The sequence below is a fragment of the Acipenser ruthenus genome, unplaced genomic scaffold (genome assembly GCF_902713425.1).
Source record: "Acipenser ruthenus unplaced genomic scaffold, fAciRut3.2 maternal haplotype, whole genome shotgun sequence".
In the NCBI taxonomy this organism is placed as follows: Eukaryota; Metazoa; Chordata; class Actinopteri; order Acipenseriformes; family Acipenseridae; genus Acipenser; species Acipenser ruthenus.
The window spans coordinates 19,695-37,500 of record NW_026708407.1 but is presented as its reverse complement, the minus strand read 5'-3'; the positions used below and the strand labels follow the sequence as shown (position 1 = coordinate 37,500).

At 44.4% G+C, this 17,806-nt stretch overlaps 4 protein-coding genes across 6 annotated transcripts in view; all 4 read right to left on the bottom strand.

Annotated features, from left to right (window-relative positions):
• The window catches only part of LOC117404557 (trichohyalin-like), a 17,675-nt gene extending 14,978 nt beyond the window's left edge, over positions 1-2,697 (bottom strand). The window contains exon 1 of the mRNA XM_059021081.1: positions 1-2,697. This exon is cut by the window's left edge and continues 953 nt beyond it. Within this exon, the coding sequence (XP_058877064.1) occupies positions 1-106 (106 nt within the window). The 5' untranslated portion in view covers positions 107-2,697.
• A 163-nt stretch (positions 2,698-2,860) lies between these two features.
• Positions 2,861-7,678, bottom strand: LOC131732514 (proteasome subunit beta type-6-like). The gene is made up of 6 exons (XM_059021083.1): positions 7,462-7,678; positions 6,821-6,888; positions 5,394-5,525; positions 4,752-4,881; positions 4,341-4,485; positions 2,861-3,612 (listed from the first exon to the last, which is right to left on the bottom strand). The coding sequence occupies exons 1-6, from the start codon at positions 7,546-7,548 to the stop codon at positions 3,485-3,487; spliced, it is 690 nt and encodes a 229-aa protein (XP_058877066.1). The 5' UTR covers positions 7,549-7,678; the 3' UTR covers positions 2,861-3,484.
• Positions 7,679-8,319: 641 nt separating this feature from the next.
• LOC117404568 (E3 ubiquitin-protein ligase RNF144A-like) lies at positions 8,320-12,126 on the bottom strand. Of its 2 annotated transcripts, XR_009325555.1 has the most exons (5): positions 11,915-12,126; positions 11,204-11,307; positions 9,899-10,051; positions 8,635-9,371; positions 8,320-8,587 (listed from the first exon to the last, which is right to left on the bottom strand). XR_009325555.1 is itself a non-coding variant. In XM_059021082.1 (4 exons), exons 1-4 carry the CDS (start codon positions 11,967-11,969, stop codon positions 8,862-8,864), a joined length of 822 nt encoding a protein of 273 aa, XP_058877065.1. In that variant the 5' UTR covers positions 11,970-12,126; the 3' UTR covers positions 8,320-8,861. The 2 variants fall into 2 exon arrangements, 1 of the variants encoding a protein (XP_058877065.1); XM_059021082.1 differs by having other exon boundaries at positions 8,320-9,371.
• Positions 12,127-13,540: 1,414 nt separating this feature from the next.
• Positions 13,541-17,806, bottom strand: LOC131732518 (uncharacterized). Of its 2 annotated transcripts, none has more exons than XM_059021088.1 (4): positions 17,642-17,806; positions 17,193-17,293; positions 15,773-15,922; positions 13,541-15,411 (listed from the first exon to the last, which is right to left on the bottom strand). In XM_059021088.1, the coding sequence occupies exons 1-4, from the start codon at positions 17,670-17,672 to the stop codon at positions 14,857-14,859; spliced, it is 837 nt and encodes a 278-aa protein (XP_058877071.1). In that variant the 5' UTR covers positions 17,673-17,806; the 3' UTR covers positions 13,541-14,856. The 2 variants fall into 2 exon arrangements, with proteins under 2 accessions (XP_058877071.1, XP_058877070.1); XM_059021087.1 differs by having other exon boundaries at positions 17,621-17,804.

Genomic DNA, 17,806 nt, shown 5'->3' with positions numbered 1-17,806 from the left:
GAGATAAGTTATCATTTCGTGTTAATTCCCCGGTTCCGTTCTTCTTCTCAAATTCCGAGGTAACGCTGGTGATCTGGAAACCGCTTTTTTTCTTCCCGCCGCTCATTTTTTTTAAATAAAAGTCTTCCCCCGTTTTTATTAAATGTCACTTCCTTGCATAAAATAACAAAACAAAAACTGAACTAATAAGGTTAATAATTATGAGTGTTCCGAGTCCAAATCTCGCGTCTGAACTTAAGTTATATATCCAATAAAATAAACTCCTCAGTGACCGTTATAGAAAAAAATAAAACGGTAAATATTGAGAGTTAAAAAAAAAACAAAAAAAAAAAACATCCGTGATAAAAAAAACAAAACAAACACACCCCCCAAAAACCTTCATGCAACTTCCACAAACACTTTATTTTTTCTGTGCTGGTTTGGTCCCATATAGTACCCCCTTAAGTAAGTCTATACCAGAGCCATTACAACAACAATATTAATAATAATAATAATAATAATAATAATAATAATAATAATAATAATAATAATCTGCCTTTCAAAAAATATTATTAGAATTCTGGTCTTGCGTATAACTTATTGCACAAATGTTAGGAAACCGTACAGTTTTTATATATTTTTTAAAATCAGAAATCATCATTATTGTACGTACTGAAACTTTATCGTGTATCAATTCAACAAACTGTTTCAGGTTATTATGTTATTGTTAATAATAATAATAATAATAATAATAATAATAATAATAATAATAATAATAATAATAGCGTGGCTTTATTGTCAGTTTAAAACGAGTTTTTAATTTCTATTTTCAGATATCATTGCACTTTTTAAATGTTGCCTTAGCAACGCCTCTACAGTATTTACGTATGGATTTTGTTTGTTTCCTGTCTTTAAAGATAAATACGATATGACATAAAATACTTGCATTCAGACTGACACAACACCAGTAAGTTTCTGTTATCAAATGCGGGTTTAGTTCTCTTGTTTAAATAACACACAGATATTAGGCTCTTCTACCCTTAACATGAAAGTGTAGTTGTAAATATATATATTTTTTAAATATTAAAATATATGGCAGGATTAGAAATTAGGACCAACGCTGGTATAGCAGTCTAGTCTTGATGTGCTTTGCCAGCAAGACTAACAGCGATTACATTAGCGATTGCTGTTGGTAGTGCAGTATTACATAATTATTACGACACTCGATCACAAATGTATAATTATAATATAATATAATATTGACCCCCCCCTTCTGCTCTGCGTCCCAAGTCCACAACTCCCTCGGGGATTTTACAGTTGCACATAATTCAGATTGGAAAAAAAAAGAATCTATTTTTTTTTTATTTAATCCTTTAATAACATCAAAAATAAACTCTCTAAATTGTAATAAAATTAAAAAATAAATTAAAAAAAAACACGAGCATTCAAATATAAAGTTACAGTAATATTCTGTGTACCCACAACCCTACATGCAAATATTTAGCCCTCCTACGTGCTTTAGTGTTATTATTGCACGGAAACGTCGTTTTTAACTTACAGATTCTATTAGATGTTTTTGATATCCTGTTTTTGCAACTTTTTCTTTTAGTTTGTCGTCTTACGCTAATTCTGGAACTCGGGGCTGATTTCAAACTAGTTTGGTTAAACACGACCAGCAGAAGCAACGTTGTGTTTAATAATAATAATAATAATAATAATAATAATAATAATAATAATAATATTTGCTAAGACACATCTTCTTATTCAAACATGAAAATTATTTTGTTTTTTTTCCAAGAAAGAACATGAAATCCAACTCTTTTTTTGCAACCAATAAACTCGACCGATCGGTTGAGCAATATGCAAATATTTTCTTGTCCGTCTTCAAAAAAAAAAAAAGCCAAAGCCAAAAAAATAATCTTTTTAAATCAAAGCAACTCTCTTAAGAAAGGCAAGTTTCCCCTCCGATGTCCATGCAGATGTCTTGCACAGGACTCGATGCTGTAGAAACGCTGTCACGTACGGGCTCCATGTTTTAATTTTGCACTTCTCTTGCGAGTTTTTAAAAGACTCAAACACGTCTCTCTTCTTTTTTTTCCCCCTCTTTCCTCGTTCACTCTCTTTTTTCCTCTCTTCCTTTCCTTCAGAAAGCCTCACAAGCATCTCACTGTTGACAGAGACCCGCACCAGGAAGTCCCGCCCCCCGGCCTCTCATTGGCTCTTCGCGGCCCTCATGGAACGTTTCGATCGATTCGATATGCTAATGAGACGCGGGGGCGTGGCGGTGATCGCGTCTTAAAGGGGTAGCACGCAAAAAAAAAAAACAACAACTTTTGTTTTAATTTCTGTAACTTTTTCGACCAGGTGTGACGCGATGTGAACGGAGCGAGGAAGGGTGCTCGGAGCCCGGCGCATAGGGTGCGCCAGACAAGCTAAAAAAAATAAATAAATAAAAGATAAAGGCAGATTTAGAGAAAATATATGAAGAACTCGATACTGGAGCAACAGTAGAACCCGGAACTACTCAGAATGAGTGAAGCAAAACACCATACCATAATAATAATGCTACAAATATTAGTATTATTCATTAAATAAATGCAAACATAATTAAGAAACTTCACAGTTGTGATTTTGCTTTGTAAAAAAAAAGTTTATTTATTTATTAATTAGAGTGGTGGGGAAAAAACAGCATTCCCCGTCTGAATAGAAACCCCGCCCCCCCCCAAAAATAAATAAACATCGTGAAAAAAATGGAACCGCCAGACTGTCTAGAACGAGCCAGAGCGGAGACATCGCAGAGGAAGCGGCGCTACAGCACCCTCTAGTGGAAAAACACCGTCAGGTCTGCAAAACCAGCTACCAACACGTAATGATTTCTAACTTGAAAAAAAAAAAAACTATTATTGATACATAACAGCGAGGGAAACATAAATACAGTACAGGTGTGTTGTAAACTCTGCAGCAGAGAAAATGGTTTACAGCAAGCCTCACCTCCAGCTGATGCGAGGATGGCGGATTTGAGGGCTGGAGGGGTATTTGACCTGAAGCAGCTCCGACAGTGACAACAGGACTTGAAAACAGATTATAAATAAGACTCCCGTTGCACAGCAGTGTGATCCAGTCCAGGTTTTACTACCAGCTTGATCAGCCCCACAGTGTGTCTAGGTAACAAGAACAGGTGTGTCTGATTATTAAACTCCTAGCGAAAACCAGGAATGGATCACACTGCTGTGCAAGAGGAGTCTGATTTCATATCCCTGTTTCATTTGAAATCTGTTAGAAATACACCCGCCCAAAAAAAAGGAACAAACTCGAAACGAGACGTTTGGACTAGAAGTCTTTCTTTTTCTTCTACGTCGTTTTGAACGCTTCGTTTCTGAACCCAACACTGCAGAGTCTGTGTTTAATACAGTAGTTATGAAACGGTCCTGCTGAAGCAATGCGTGGTTTACACGGGTTTATTTGTAGTTGGGAGGGGGGGGTACAGTACGGAGGGGGGTCCCCTCTAGCAGCTGGCGAATTTGGGGAGCTGGTTCCCCAGGATGACCCTGCGCTCCACGCCCGACTCCGAGATGGCAGCCAGACGCACCACCCCCCCACTGGAGCCGTCGCGTTCCATCGCCAGGGAGAGCGCTGCGGAGAGAGGGGGGGAGAGACAGAGAGAGAGAGAGGGGAGGGGAGGGAGAGAGAGAGAGAGAGAGGGGGAGGGAGGAGAGACAGAGAGAGAGAGAGAGAGAGAGGGGAGACAGAGGGGAGAGAGGGAGGAGAGACAGAGAGGGGAGAGAGGGAGGGGAGACAGAGAGGGGAGAGAGGGAGGGGAGACAGAGAGGGGAGAGAGAGAGGGGAGAGAGAGAGGGGAGAGAGAGAGGGGAGAGAGAGAGGAGAGACAGAGAGGGGAGAGAGAGAGGAGAGACAGAGAGGGGAGAGAGGGAGGGGAGAGAGGGGGGAGGGAGGGAGAAAGAGGGAGACAGAGAGGGGGGAGAGAGAGGGAGATTATTAACCCTCCCAGCACCACTGTCACTACTACTGCCATTATAATAATTATAATAATAATAATAATAGTATCTATTTTTATATAGTGCCTTTCATAGTGGACCACCTCTCTCTCACACACTGACACAACCAGACTCCCCCCCATGCACAGACCCCCCCACCGACACTCCCCCACACTCAGACCGCCTCCCCACACACAGACACACACACACACGGTCTCTCTCTCACACACACACACACACAGACACACACTCACTCTCTCTGTCACACACACACACACAGACACTCTCACACACACACAGACACTCTCACTCTCACACACACACACGGTCTCTCTCTCTCATGCATATTGAAAGCCCCTCCCTCACCGTTGGCAGTGAATTGCAGGCACTCCTCTTTGCTCATCCCGCGCTTGTAAGATGAGTCCACAAAGCCGTAGATGTAGGAGCTTCCGGAGCCCCCGATCGAGAAGGGCTGCCTCACCATCATCCCCCCCATCGGCACGGTGTAAACCTGGGGGAGGGGAGAGGAGAGGAGGGGGTGGGTCGGGGGCTGCTTCGCTGTGCAGCTCTGAACTCACTGCAACTGCAAACACAGAACTGCGCAATGCAAGCTCCGAGTAAAACCTGGACTGGGTGAAACCGCTGTGGGAACGGGAGTCTTATTTCCCACCCAAGACTATAAATCACTCAACTCGTAATAAAAATAATAGAAAAAAGTGCTTCAGAAATACTACAAACTTAGCCCTGTACCCCCCCCCCCCCCTCCCTCGGAGTTACCTGTCCGCCTCTCCTTTTGTCCCACCCTGCAACAATGATGCCAGCCATCAGTTCCTCTCGGTACTTGTAGCACATCTCCTTGAAGAGGTTGGCCGCTGTCTGGACCAGAGGAGCCTCGTCCAGCTCAATGCTAAACACAGGGAGAGAGAGAGAGGGAGAGACTGTGTGAGCTGGAAAACCCGACGCTAGCCCTTTCAAACCCTGCTGCTCTATGCTGGCCCTGGAGATCAATTCCAGTCTAATCCAGTCCAGGTTTTCACTCCCAGCGGGTTCTAATGCAGTTAACTGAACCTGCTGAGAGGCAATGGGGGACCAGAGGCACTCAGATGCCCTGCAGTGGGCTGGTTCACTGCTTCAGGGAGGATCAGAGGCACTCAGATGCCCTGCAGTGGGCTGGTTCACTGCTTCAGGAGGATCAGAGGCACTCAGATACCCTGCAGTGGGCTGGTTCACTGCTTCAGGAGGATCAGAGGCACTCAGATACCCTGCAGTGGGCTGGTTCACTGCTTCAGGAGGATCAGAGGCACTCAGATGCCCTGCAGTGGGCTGGTTCACTGCTTCAGGGGGGATCAGAGGCACTCAGATACCCTGCAGTGGGCTGGTTCACTGCTTCAGGGGGATCAGGGTGGTCTCATGACTGACCTGTGGAAGCCCAGCTGGTAGGTCACAGCGTCCGCAATGGCCTGCGTGTCCGCAGCCGAACCGGAGCGACAGCAGAAAATCTGATCGTGGATCTGGGTGAGCTTATCTGTGACCCGGTTAGCGATGTAGGCGCTGAGGAGAAAAGCAAGCGAGAATTAATGAAGCAGAGATAGAGAGAGAGAGATGAAGATACAGATTTTATTTGAGGAGGTAAGAAACATAGACACTTTCCTATTTAACGGTGAAACGGGAGTCTTATTTCTGTTAATAGTTGATACAGATTCATTTAATTTGCCCCATCTTTGAGTGATAATCTGATCTTGTGTTATGCACCCAGGGATTATTATTATTATTATTTATTTCTTAGCAGACGCCCTTAGCCAGGGCGACTTACAATTGTTACAAGATATCACATTATACATTATTTCACATTATACAGATATCAAATTATTTTACATACAATTCCCCATTTATACAGTTGGGTTTTTACTGGAGCAATCTAGGTAAAGTACCTTGCTCAAGGGTACAGCAGCAGTGTCCCCCACCTGGGATTGAACACACGACCCTCCGGTCAAGAGTCCAGAGCCCCTAACCACTACTCCACACTGCTGCCCTAAAAAAATGGAAAGAAAGATGGAAAGAAAGACTCCCACTGACCAGCAGTTTGATCCATTCCTGGTTTTACTGAGAGTTTAATCAGACACACACTTTTTGCTACACTGGTGTACAGCTGTGGGCAAAACAAAGTTTAGCATCACCTAGAATTTTAAAATTGAGACAAAAAAAAACACTAACATAATTGTGATCTTATTTCACATCATGAAATGAAACTATAAAATTATGTCAGCAGTGTGGCATACCGGTCAGGGCTCTGGACTCTTGACCGGAGGGTCGTGGGTTCAATCCCAGGTGGGGGACACTGCTGCTGTACCCTTGAGCAAGGTACTTTACCTAGATTGCTCCAGTAAAAACCCAACTGTATAAATGGGGAACTGTATGTAAAAATAATGTGATATCTTGTAACAATTGTAAGTCGCCCTGGATAAGGGCGTCTGCTAATAAATAAATAACAATAATAATGTCGTTTAAAAATAAAAGTCTACCAGAAGCCATAATAAAGTACAGTAGTATTTCATGTTTGATTGCATGTGTAACCTGAATGGAAAACTACACAGCGGTGTGCAATTCAGTATGTTAACGTAACATGATTCAGCAGGTTTCGTTCGACTTTATGAAGCAGAATTAGTTCATTCTATAGGGAGATGAAACACGTTTGGCCGCAGCTGTACACTCCCAAATCTGAAGTTACTGGAAGTGACCCCAGATTAATGCTGATTGGGGTCCCCAGTGGTCGCACAGAACAGCCTTGGCGCTGAAGGCAGCACCGGCCGAACCGTTTGTCTGGGATGTCCCGGTTTCGGGCTCACCCCGTGGTCGTGCGAGAATCGGCTCCCATGACGACTCCTCCGTCGAATTCCACCGCCATGATCGTCGTCTGAAACGAGAAAACAAACCAGACAGTCCCATAAGAGCCGCGACATTTCACACCCGGCTAGTACATGAATCCCAACACATAGGAAACGGAGCAGCTTTATCATCACTCTGGGGAGGGGTGTGAAACAACACACACCAAGACATTGATCATTATTAGACTTCAGTTTCTTATTTTATTTTATATCGAGGCGTCTTAAAAGCATCTTAAGGTATTTGCAGAATTAACAGAAATATTCAGACGCGACTTAAGCTGTTGAACAGAAGCACGTCATCATAACACTACAGTACAGTTTAAACATTAAAAACTAACAGGTCCGATGGTGGCGTTTAAAAAAAATACAAAAAACTGCATAAATTAGAAAACCGCCCGTCCTTCAAATGCGAACAACGCCACTTAGTCTTTATTATAAATATAATTCAACCGTTTTAGTGACTGAGAGAATCTGCTTCATCATCGTGCATAGCAACACCACAACAACAGTCTGTAAACACCAAAAAAAAACATCCTTGCAAATGAGTTAGCAGGACCGCACCCGGTCCGCTACTGAAATAAAGTCCATTTATCTCATCTTACCCCGGTGCTGACTTCCTGTCGGGCCCATTCTGGTGTTAAATTGTGATTGTAAGAGAGGCGAGTCGCTCCTGCCATAGCCGCCGCCATTTCGGTGTCTCTGCGCTCTTCTGCTTGAAGAGCCGGCGTGCGGACGACGCGTAAAGGAGGGGGGCGGGGTTTAACGTGAACGGAGCGTCACGGCTTGCACTCCCGCCCACGCGTCTCGGAGCTTTTCGGAGCGGTTCGGATAGTTTCGGAATCCTAAACTCTGACAATAATAGTCGGATTCTGTAATTTTAAAAAAAAAGCCGTAAAAACAAACAATGTTATATAAAGCGCATGTCATTTAATTTCCCTGGACCTCTCCCCCCCCTGGTCTAACTGCCAGTTGTTAGCTGTAAACTTATGCGTGACAATTATATATATATATATATATATATATATATATATATATATATATATATATATATATATATATATATATATATATATATATAGATATATATATAAATTCTTAGGTTACATTACAACGGGGTTTAGGCCAGGCTAACAAACTTAATAAATATCAAAATAAATAAATATATAAATAATTCATGCAAATCCGCAGCATTGACGCGTTTTTTTCCTATTCCAATTCCAATTCCAAATTAATTTTAAGTTGGAATTTGAATTTCAAACAAACATAAAAAAAACCGAACTGCCTTCAAGTCCGCGCATCGAAACAGCGACTCCCGCATTATCTCATATTTTCAAAGCAATACCTCCCTGCGTCTGCCTGGTCTCACCTCGCAGGTCCGGAGCTGATCCCCACATCGATCCATCGCTCGGTTTTGTTATTTAAAAAAAAAACAAAAAAAAAAAACACACGATTCTAAACAATTCTGAAATATGTCTTCATTTATTTAATCAGAATATCCATCCATCCCTTACAATCAGATACAATGTTAAGTTCAATAGCCAGAAGCATGGAACACAACTTTTGAGAAGATGGTAAGATAGTTTTACTTGCGTGCTTGGCTACATAATAATTCAAGCTCTTCTGCCTAGTATACACAAATAGAAATGATGATTATTATATTGGATGTATTTACTATAGACCTCTATACAGCTCTGCAGTGTTGAGAGGGGAGCTCTCTTTCCTATAGACCTCTATACAGCTCTACAGTGTTGAGGGGAGCTCTCTTTCCTATAGACCTCTATAGAGCTCTGCAGTGTTGAGAGGGGAGCTCTCTTTCCTATAGACCTCTATACAGCTCTGCAGTGTTGAGAGGGGAGCTCTCTTTCCTATAGACCTCTATACAGCTCTGCAGTGTTGAGAGGGGAGCTCTCTTTCCTATAGACCTCTATACAGCTCTGCAGTGTTGAGAGTGGAGCTCTCTTTGCTATAGACCTCTATAGAGCTCTGCAGTGTGGAGTATTTTTCACATATGCACTTGATTAGCCTCGGTGACACCCTGCCTCTCAGCAATGACACACCTGTTATAGCCCCTATAACCCATCATCAGAATACCGATATCGGGGTTGCCCACACTGCCCCCCAGAGGCTGAAGCTGGGGTAGCAAGCACCCCTCCTGTATCCCTCTCAGACACCGATAGCAGAACGCGTGGGCACACTGCGGGCACTGGACCTGGCTGCAGCCGCGCAGGGTGTGCGAGATGAGGGTGTGGCATCGTGGGCACGCCCTGAAGCAGGGGCAGCCGTCCAGCTTAGAGCCTGGGAGTTTGATGGCAGGGCAGGAGAGCAGGCAGGCTCGGGTGGCACAATCCTCATTCCCACAGTCGTCGAGTTCCCCGGAAGAAGGAGCTCTCCATTCCTGCTGGCAGTCCCAGCAGAACCGGAAAACCTTCCGCTTGGCGACGGAGCAAGCCTTGCAGGGAACGCCCCGGATACCGGAGCCCGGTCTGGGGAGCAGGAGGCTGCAGCATGGACACTGTGAACAAGGGAAAGAAAACACAGACAGAGCTGGAGAGAGTGTCACACAGTGAACAAACAGCCAGTGTGAGGAAGCAGAGGGAAGCATTGTAAAGCACAGAGAGGTCTGGTAAAGCATAGGGAAGCATTGTAAAGCACAGAGAGGTCTGGTAAAGCATAGGGAAGCATTGTAAAGCACAGAGAGGTGTGGTAAAGCATAGGGAAGCATTGTAAAGCACTGAGAGGTGTGGTAAAGTATAGGGAAGCATTGTAAAGCACAGAGAGGTCTGGTAAAGCATAGGGAAGCATTGTAAAGCACAGAGAGGTCTGGTAAAGCATAGGGAAGCATTGTAAAGCACAGAGCGGTCTGGTAAGGCATAGGGAAGCATTGTAAAGCACAGAGAGGTCTGGTAAAGCATAGGGAAGCATTGTAAAGCTTTGCCACGCCTCTCTGTGCTCCATCACACTTTGCTGTGCTTTCACTGTGGGACACTTTTATAAGGTCCTCTTCTCCAGCTAGGAGCTGCAGGGTCCTGTTGCTCTTACCTTTCTGTGTGTCTGGAGGGGGTCTGGGGAGTTCAGTCTGGAGATCATCTCCTCGCAGGATTTGCGTTCCTGTTCTGTGAAGGCAGCGAGTCGATTCACTTCCTGCCAGGACCAGGTCTGGAAACATTGCGGACAGGAGAAATCCTGAACCCCCTGCAAGACAGAGAGAGGCAGAGAAACTACTGCACAGCTCACACTGACAGCACTGTGTAACACAACACCGTGACAGCATGGTCAAGCATAGGGAAGCATCGCACAGCACAGAGAGGTGTGGTAAAGCATAGGGAAGCATTGTAAAGCACAGAGAGGTCTGGTAAAGCATAGGGAAGCATTGTAAAGCACAGAGAGGTCTGGTAAAGCATAGGGAAGCATTGTAAAGCACAGAGAGGTCTGGTAAAGCATAGGGAAGCATTGTAAAGCACAGAGAGGTGTGGTAAAGCATAGGGAAGCATTGTAAAGCACAGAGAGGTCTGGTAAAGCATAGGGAAGCATTGTAAAGCACAGAGAGGTGTGGTAAAGCATAGGGAAGCATTGTAAAGCACAGAGAGGTCTGGTAAAGCATAGGGAAGCATTGTAAAGCGCAGAGGTCTGGTAAAGCATAGGGAAGCATTGTAAAGCACAGAGAGGTCTGGTAAAGCATAGGGAAGCATTGTAAAGCACAGAGAGGTCTGGTAAAGCATAGGGAAGCATTGTAAAGCACAGAGAGGTGTGGTAAAGCATAGGGAAGCATTGTAAAGCACAGAGAGGTCTGGTAAAGCATAGGGAAGCATTGTAAAGCACAGAGAGGTCTGGTAAAGCATAGGGAAGCATTGTAAAGCACAAAGAGGTGTGGTAAAGCATAGGGAAGCATTGTAAAGCACAGAGAGGTCTGGTAAAGCATAGGGAAGCATTGTAAAGCACAGAGAGGTCTGGTAAAGCATAGGGAAGCATTGTAAAGCACAGAGAGGTGTGGTAAAGCATAGGGAAGCATTGTAAAGCACAGAGAGGTCTGGTAAAGCATAGGGAAGCATTGTAAAGCACAGAGAGGTGTGGTAAAGCATAGGGAAGCATTGTAAAGCACAGAGAGGTGTGGTAAAGCATAGGGAAGCATTGTAAAGCACAGAGAGGTCTGGTAAAGCATAGGGAAGCATTGTAAAGCACAGAGAGGTCTGGTAAAGCATAGGGAAGCATTGTAAAGCACAGAGAGGTCTGGTAAAGCATAGGGAAGCATTGTAAAGCACAGAGAGGTCTGGTAAATGATTTACTGCTGTTTAACTTTTATAAGGGTGGCCGGTTCGCGCCCAGCCTCCGCCCTGGTCCACTCACCGTGCCCAGCAGCGCAATGACCAACCGCTTCAGCCGCAGAGAGTCGATCGAATGGCCGCAGGAAGCTCTAACACTGAGTCCGGAGGGACGCCGTGTCCGGGGGTCTGTGCACGAAATACATCATACATCATACATCATACATACATACATACATACATACATACATACATACATCATAGTCTTCACACTTAACCCGTTCAATGCCGTCCTACCCATTTTAGGACAGGCTACCTTGTAATTGTTTGGTAGCATTTTTAGCTGTAAAATCTCTCTTTAAACTCTATTCTCATGATAACTTCCTCTGATTTTGTGAGCAAAAGTCGCGTCCAAATGTTTGTGTTCATTCTGCAGATGCAACCCCTTCAGACGCTTTTATGACGCCTCGATATATAAAATAAGAAACTGAAGCCTAAAAACGATCCATTTCTTGGTGTTTATCAGTGATGATAAAGCGGGTCGGTTTTCACCGCGTTGAGCTTCATAACCGCCGTGAAATTCCACGGCTCGGATTACATCGTTTGTTATTAAAAAATTAAACTGAAGACACCGAGAAAGACTTCTAGTAAAGAGTCTGTCATTGAATGTTTGAATTTGCCTTCAGTATTTCTAAATCAAGCGCTGTTTCTAATTTAATAAAAAGCGATCTTTACATTCAATTCACGGTTCGGTCTTTGGACCTTTGTGTATTTCCTGTTAACAGTATAAACTTACCCGACTCATTTGTAGAAACAGAAAACCCCAAAATATGTGCAAGCCGTCGATTCATCACTCCAACCAAGAATCTCAGCTCATAAAAACCCTGTGGTTTTATTCCAGCTCCGATCCGAGCCCGGTTCTGTCCTGGTCCGGATCGCTGTTGTTTGTTGGTCCTCTTGCTGCGCAATGCACGCTAGATGGAAACCCCCAGATTCAATTTACATTCGCTTTCGTATTTACTAACAGCACAGCCATGCTTTCGCTTTCTTTTAAACATCAATTTGAAAATACTAAGAGATTCAATGGCTATCGTTTCCACTAGAAGTCTCTCTCAGTGTCTTCAGTTTGAATTCAGTGACTAACGTTTCCACTAGAAGTCTCTCTCAGCGTCTTCAGTGTAAATTCAATGGCTAACGTTTCCACTAGAAGTCTTTCTCAGTGTCTTCAGTGTAAATTCAGTGACTAACGTTTCCACTAGAAGTCTTTCTCAGCGTCTTCAGTGTAAATTCAATGGCTAACGTTTCCACTAGAAGTCTTTCTCAGTGTCTTCAGTGTGAATTCAATGGCTAACGTTTCCACTAGAAGTCTTTCTCAGTGTCTTCAGTGTGAATTCAATGGCTAACGTTTCCACTAGAAGTCTTTCTCAGCGTCTTCAGTGTAAATTCAGTGACTAACGTTTCCACTAGAAGTCTTTCTCAGCGTCTTCAGTGTAAATTCAGTGACTAACATTTCCACTAGAAGTCTTTCTCAGTGTCTTCAGTGTGAATTCAATGGCTAACGTTTCCACTAGAAGTCTTTCTCAGTGTCTTCAGTGTAAATTCAGTGACTAACGTTTCCACTAGAAGTCTTTCTCAGTGTCTTCAGTGTAAATTCAATGGCTAACGTTTCCACTAGAAGTCTTTCTCAGTGTCTTCAGTGTAAATTCAATGGCTAACGTTTCCACTAGAAGTCTTTCTCAGTGTCTTCAGTGTAAATTCAATGGCTAACGTTTCCACTAGAAGTCTTTCTCAGTGTCTTCAGTGTAAATTCAATGGCTAACGTTTCCACTAGAAGTCTTTCTCAGCGTCTTCAGTGTAAATTCAGTGACTAACGTTTCCACTAGAAGTCTTTCTCAGCGTCTTCAGTGTAAATTCAGTGACTAACATTTCCACTAGAAGTCTTTCTCAGTGTCTTCAGTGTGAATTCAATGGCTAACGTTTCCACTAGAAGTCTTTCTCAGTGTCTTCAGTGTAAATTCAGTGACTAACGTTTCCACTAGAAGTCTTTCTCAGTGTCTTCAGTGTAAATTCAATGGCTAACGTTTCCACTAGAAGTCTTTCTCAGTGTCTTCAGTGTAAATTCAATGGCTAACGTTTCCACTAGAAGTCTTTCTCAGTGTCTTCAGTGTGAATTCAATGGCTAACGTTTCCACTAGAAGTCTTTCTCAGTGTCTTCAGTGTGAATTCAATGGCTATCGTTTCCACTAGAAGTCTTTCTCAGTGTCTTCAGTGTAAATTCAATGGCAAACGTTTCCACTAGAAGTCTCTCTCAGTGTCTTCAGTGTGAATTAATTCATTTTTTTCTCTTTTAAATTCAGCACTGCCTCCTCTCCACACCAGATCACAGCAAATAATTAAAAAGGAAAACAGCTTTGTTTTTTTGTTGTCTTGTTTTTATTCATATGTGGAAAATATACAGTAATAATAATAATAAAAAAACTTTGTTTTTATTAACAAATGATAAACAATACTCCAGTTTCTATCCAGTGAATATATTATTATTATTATTCAAAGAGGATCACAAAACTTTGTCAAGTCGGGTCTTAAAGGATCCCAGTGATTCAGCAAGACTTACCCCCGATGTGACCACACCTCTCTGTGCTTTACAATGCTTCCCTATGCTTTACCAGACCTCTCTGTGCTTTACAATGCTTCCCTATGCTTTACCAGACCTCTCTGTGCTTTACAATGCTTCCCTATGCTTTACCACACCTCTCTGTGCTTTACAATGCTTCCCTATGCTTTACCAGACCTCTCTGCGCTTTACAATGCTTCCCTATGCTTTACCAGACCTCTCTGTGCTTTACAATGCTTCCCTATGCTTTACCACACCTCTCTGTGCTTTACAATGCTTCCCTATGCTTTACCAGACCTCTCTGTGCTTTACAATGCTTCCCTATGCTTTACCACACCTCTCTGTGCTTTACAATGCTTCCCTATGCTTTACCAGACCTCTCTGTGCTTTACAATGCTTCCCTATGCTTTACCAGACCTCTCTGTGCTTTACAATGCTTCCCTATGCTTTACCACACCTCTCTGTGCTTTACAATGCTTCCCTATGCTTTACCAGACCTCTCTGTGCTTTACAATGCTTCCCTATGCTTTACCAGACCTCTCTGTGCTTTACAATGTTTCCCTATGCTTTACCAGACCTCTCTGCGCTTTACAATGCTTCCCTATGCTTTACCAGACCTCTCTGTGCTTTACAATGCTTCCCTATGCTTTACCACACCTCTCTGTGCTTTACAATGCTTCCCTATGCTTTACCAGACCTCTCTGTGCTTTACAATGCTTCCCTATGCTTTACCAGACCTCTCTGTGCTTTACAATGCTTCCCTATGCTTTACCACACCTCTCTGTGCTTTACAATGCTTCCCTATGCTTTACCAGACCTCTCTGTGCTTTACAATGCTTCCCTATGCTTTACCAGACCTCTCTGTGCTTTACAATGTTTCCCTATGCTTTACCAGACCTCTCTGCGCTTTACAATGCTTCCCTATGCTTTACCAGACCTCTCTGTGCTTTACAATGCTTCCCTATGCTTTACCAGACCTCTCTGTGCTTTACAATGCTTCCCTATGCTTTACCACACCTCTCTGTGCTTTACAATGCTTCCCTATGCTTTACCACACCTCTCTGTGCTTTGCCATGCTGTCACTGTGCTTGATTACACTGTGCTGTGCTTTCATTGTAGGATCCCTAACTCGCCTCCCCCTCTTCAAACAGCCTCTGCCTGCCCTTTATCAAGCAGTTATCCCCGCTATAATCATCATCATCATCATCATCATCATCATCATAATCCTCCTCGCATTCTTCGTCGCCTCCAGCCTCGCATTCTTCACCATCGTCATCCTCAACCCTGATGCACTCTGGGTAGTCGTGCTCCCCTTCTTGTCCCAGGCACCGAAAACAAAAACTCGCTCTGCATTCCACGTTGGGACATTCCACGTTGGGACACCCTAGCAGCGTGTGGGACACGAGGGTGTGGCAGTCGGGACAGGCCCGAAAAAGGGGGCAACCGTGCACCGCTGACTGTGGGGCGTCTATGAGCTGGCAGGACAGGAGCTGGGTGCGAAGCGCACACCCCGGCCGGGCGCAGGAGGAGCCCCCTGAGCCCCCCGCCTCCCCCCACTCGCGCTGGCACCCCCAGCAGAAACAGAACAGCCTGCGGAGCCGCAGAGAGCAGGGGCCACAGGCCACACGAGCGCTGGGAGAGCCAGGGGGGTGCTGGCAGAGCTGGGAACAGCCTGGGCACTGAGGAGAGAGAGGAGGGGAGGGGAGGGGAGGAGAGAGGGGGAGAGGTGAGGAATTAACCTAGAGGCATGCAAGAGTGACACACACACACACACGCACACGCGCACGCACACACTGACACACACACACACACTGACACACACACACAGAGACACACACACACTGAGACACACACACACGCACACACACCGACACACTCACACACACACACACTCACACACACACACACTCACACACTCACACCGACACACTCACACACTCACACACACACACACACACACTGACACACACACACAGACACACACACGCATACACACACACACACACACACACACACTCACACACACACACACACACTCACTCTCTGGTAGTGCTCAGTGTCTCCCTTGTTGAGCTCCAGGATTCGGTCCTCGCTCCGCAGCCTCTCCTCCTCGCTGAACAGGGCCAGCTTGCGCACTTCCGGCCACAGCCACTGGGAGGCACAGTGAGGGCAGGCAAAGGCACAGGAGCCCTGCAGGGAAACAGCATCACAGCCTCACACAAGCACACGAAGATACACTGTCTGCTTGACTCAGTCTCTTCTAGTTTCAATAACACTGATGAAGGCACTAGAGCCCAAACGCTGGTCTGCTTGACTCAGTTTAGTTTCAATAACACTGATGAAGGCACTAGAGCCCAAACGCTGGTCTGCTTGACTCAGTTTAGTTTCAATAACACTGATGAAGGCACTAGAGCCCAATCGCTGGTCTGCTTGACTCAGTTTAGTTTCAATAACACTGATGAAGGCACTGGAGCCCAAACGCTGGTCTGCTTGACTCAGTTTAGTTTCAATAACACTGATGAAGGCACTGGAGCCCAAACGCTGGTCTGCTTGACTCAGTTTAGTTTCAATAACGCTGATGAAGTCACTAGAGCCCAAACGCTGGTCTGCTTGACTCAGTTTAGTTTCAATAACACTGATGAAGGCACTGGAGCCCAAACGCTGGTCTGCTTGACTCAGTTTAGTTTCAATAACGCTGATGAAGGCACTGGAGCCCCAAACGCTGGTCTGCTTGACTCAGTTTAGTTTCAATAACACTGATGAAGGCACTAGAGCCCAAACGCTGGTCTGCTTGACTCAGTTTAGTTTCAATAACGCTGATGAAGGCACTAGAGCCCAAACGCTGGTCTGCTTGACTCAGTTTAGTTTCAGTAACACTGATGAAGACACTGGAGCCCAAACGCTGGTCTGCTTGACTCAGTTTAGTTTCAATAACGCTGATGAAGGCACTGGAGCCCAAACGCTGGTCTGCTTGACTCAGTTTAGTTTCAATAACACTGATGAAGGCACTAGAGCCCAAACGCTGGTCTGCTTGACTCAGTTTAGTTTCAATAACGCTGATGAAGGCACTAGAGCCCAAACGCTGGTCTGCTTGACTCAGTTTAGTTTCAGTAACACTGATGAAGACACTGGAGCCCAAACGCTGGTCTGCTTGACTCAGTTTAGTTTCAATAACACTGATGAAGGCACTAGAGCCCAAACGCTGGTCTGCTTGACTCAGTTTAGTTTCAATAACGCTGATGAAGGCACTAGAGCCCAAACGCTGGTCTGCTTGACTCAGTTTAGTTTCAATAACACTGATGAAGGCACTAGAGCCCAAACGCTGGTCTGCTTGACTCAGTTTAGTTTCAGTAACACTGATGAAGACACTGGAGCCCAAACGCTGGTCTGCTTGACTCAGTTTAGTTTCAATAACGCTGATGAAGGCACTCTATCGCTTCTGTTTTGTATTTGGTCGTACCGTGTCCAGTTGCTCCTGCACCCTGTGTTTCAGATCGCTCGCGTTGTCGATCCTCCCACAACAGGGAAGCATAGCTCTCACAGTGCCCGGGCCAGCAGGGTCTGGAGACAGAGGGAGAGACAGAGGGTTCGTGTGAGCGTGTGCGTGTGCGTGTGCGTGTGCGTGTCACTCTGTCAAATATAGAGAATATTTCTCAATGCAATCGTAATATTTCTCAATGCAATTATCTTATTGGCATCATGAAAAAATACAGAAAATAACAATAATAATAATAATAATAATAATAATAATAATAATAATAATAATAATAACACAGCAATTTTGACACAAGCCGGGCCGCAGAAATGCGAAATTGAAACAAAAAAATCTAAAGAGAAAACTACACAAATAAATGAACAAACAAACACAAAAAAAACAATTAAATTCACCTGACATCGCTTTCCTTTTACCTCGACTGTTCTTCTGGGATTCAGAACCCATAACCGTGTTGCTGTTTTGTTTTTTTCGCTGGTAAAACAGTGCGGTTGAACCCCCGGCGATGCAACATCAGAAGAAGCGAGTGATATCCGAGCGTGTAGTTTCACTTTTGCTTGTTATCAAAGTCAACGCAAGAC

Excerpts from the sequence above, each read along its gene's own strand:
- LOC131732514 (XM_059021083.1), bottom strand. The coding sequence starts at position 7,548 with ATGGCGGCGGCTATGGCAGGAGCGACTCGCCTCTCTTACAATCACAAT. Across the intron at positions 5,526-6,820 it reads GATTCTCGCACGACCACGGG|CGCCTACATCGCTAACCGGG; the intron begins GTGAGCCCGAAA and ends TTTTCTCCTCAG. Across the intron at positions 4,882-5,393 it reads TACCAGCTGGGCTTCCACAG|CATTGAGCTGGACGAGGCTC; the intron begins GTCAGTCATGAG and ends CCCTGTGTTTAG.
- LOC117404568 (XM_059021082.1), bottom strand. The coding sequence starts at position 11,969 with ATGAATCGACGGCTTGCACATATTTTGGGGTTTTCTGTTTCTACAAAT. Across the intron at positions 11,308-11,914 it reads TGTTTCTACAAATGAGTCGG|ACCCCCGGACACGGCGTCCC; the intron begins GTAAGTTTATAC and ends TTTCGTGCACAG. Across the intron at positions 9,372-9,898 it reads CCCTCCAGACACACAGAAAG|TGTCCATGCTGCAGCCTCCT; the intron begins GTAAGAGCAACA and ends CCTTGTTCACAG.
- LOC131732518 (XM_059021087.1), bottom strand. The coding sequence starts at position 17,672 with ATGGGTTCTGAATCCCAGAAGAACAGTCGAGGTAAAAGGAAAGCGATG. Across the intron at positions 15,923-17,192 it reads TGCAGGAGCAACTGGACACG|GGCTCCTGTGCCTTTGCCTG; the intron begins GTACGACCAAAT and ends GTTTCCCTGCAG. Across the intron at positions 15,412-15,772 it reads ACACTGAGCACTACCAGAGA|TGCCCAGGCTGTTCCCAGCT; the intron begins GTGAGTGTGTGT and ends CTCTCTCCTCAG.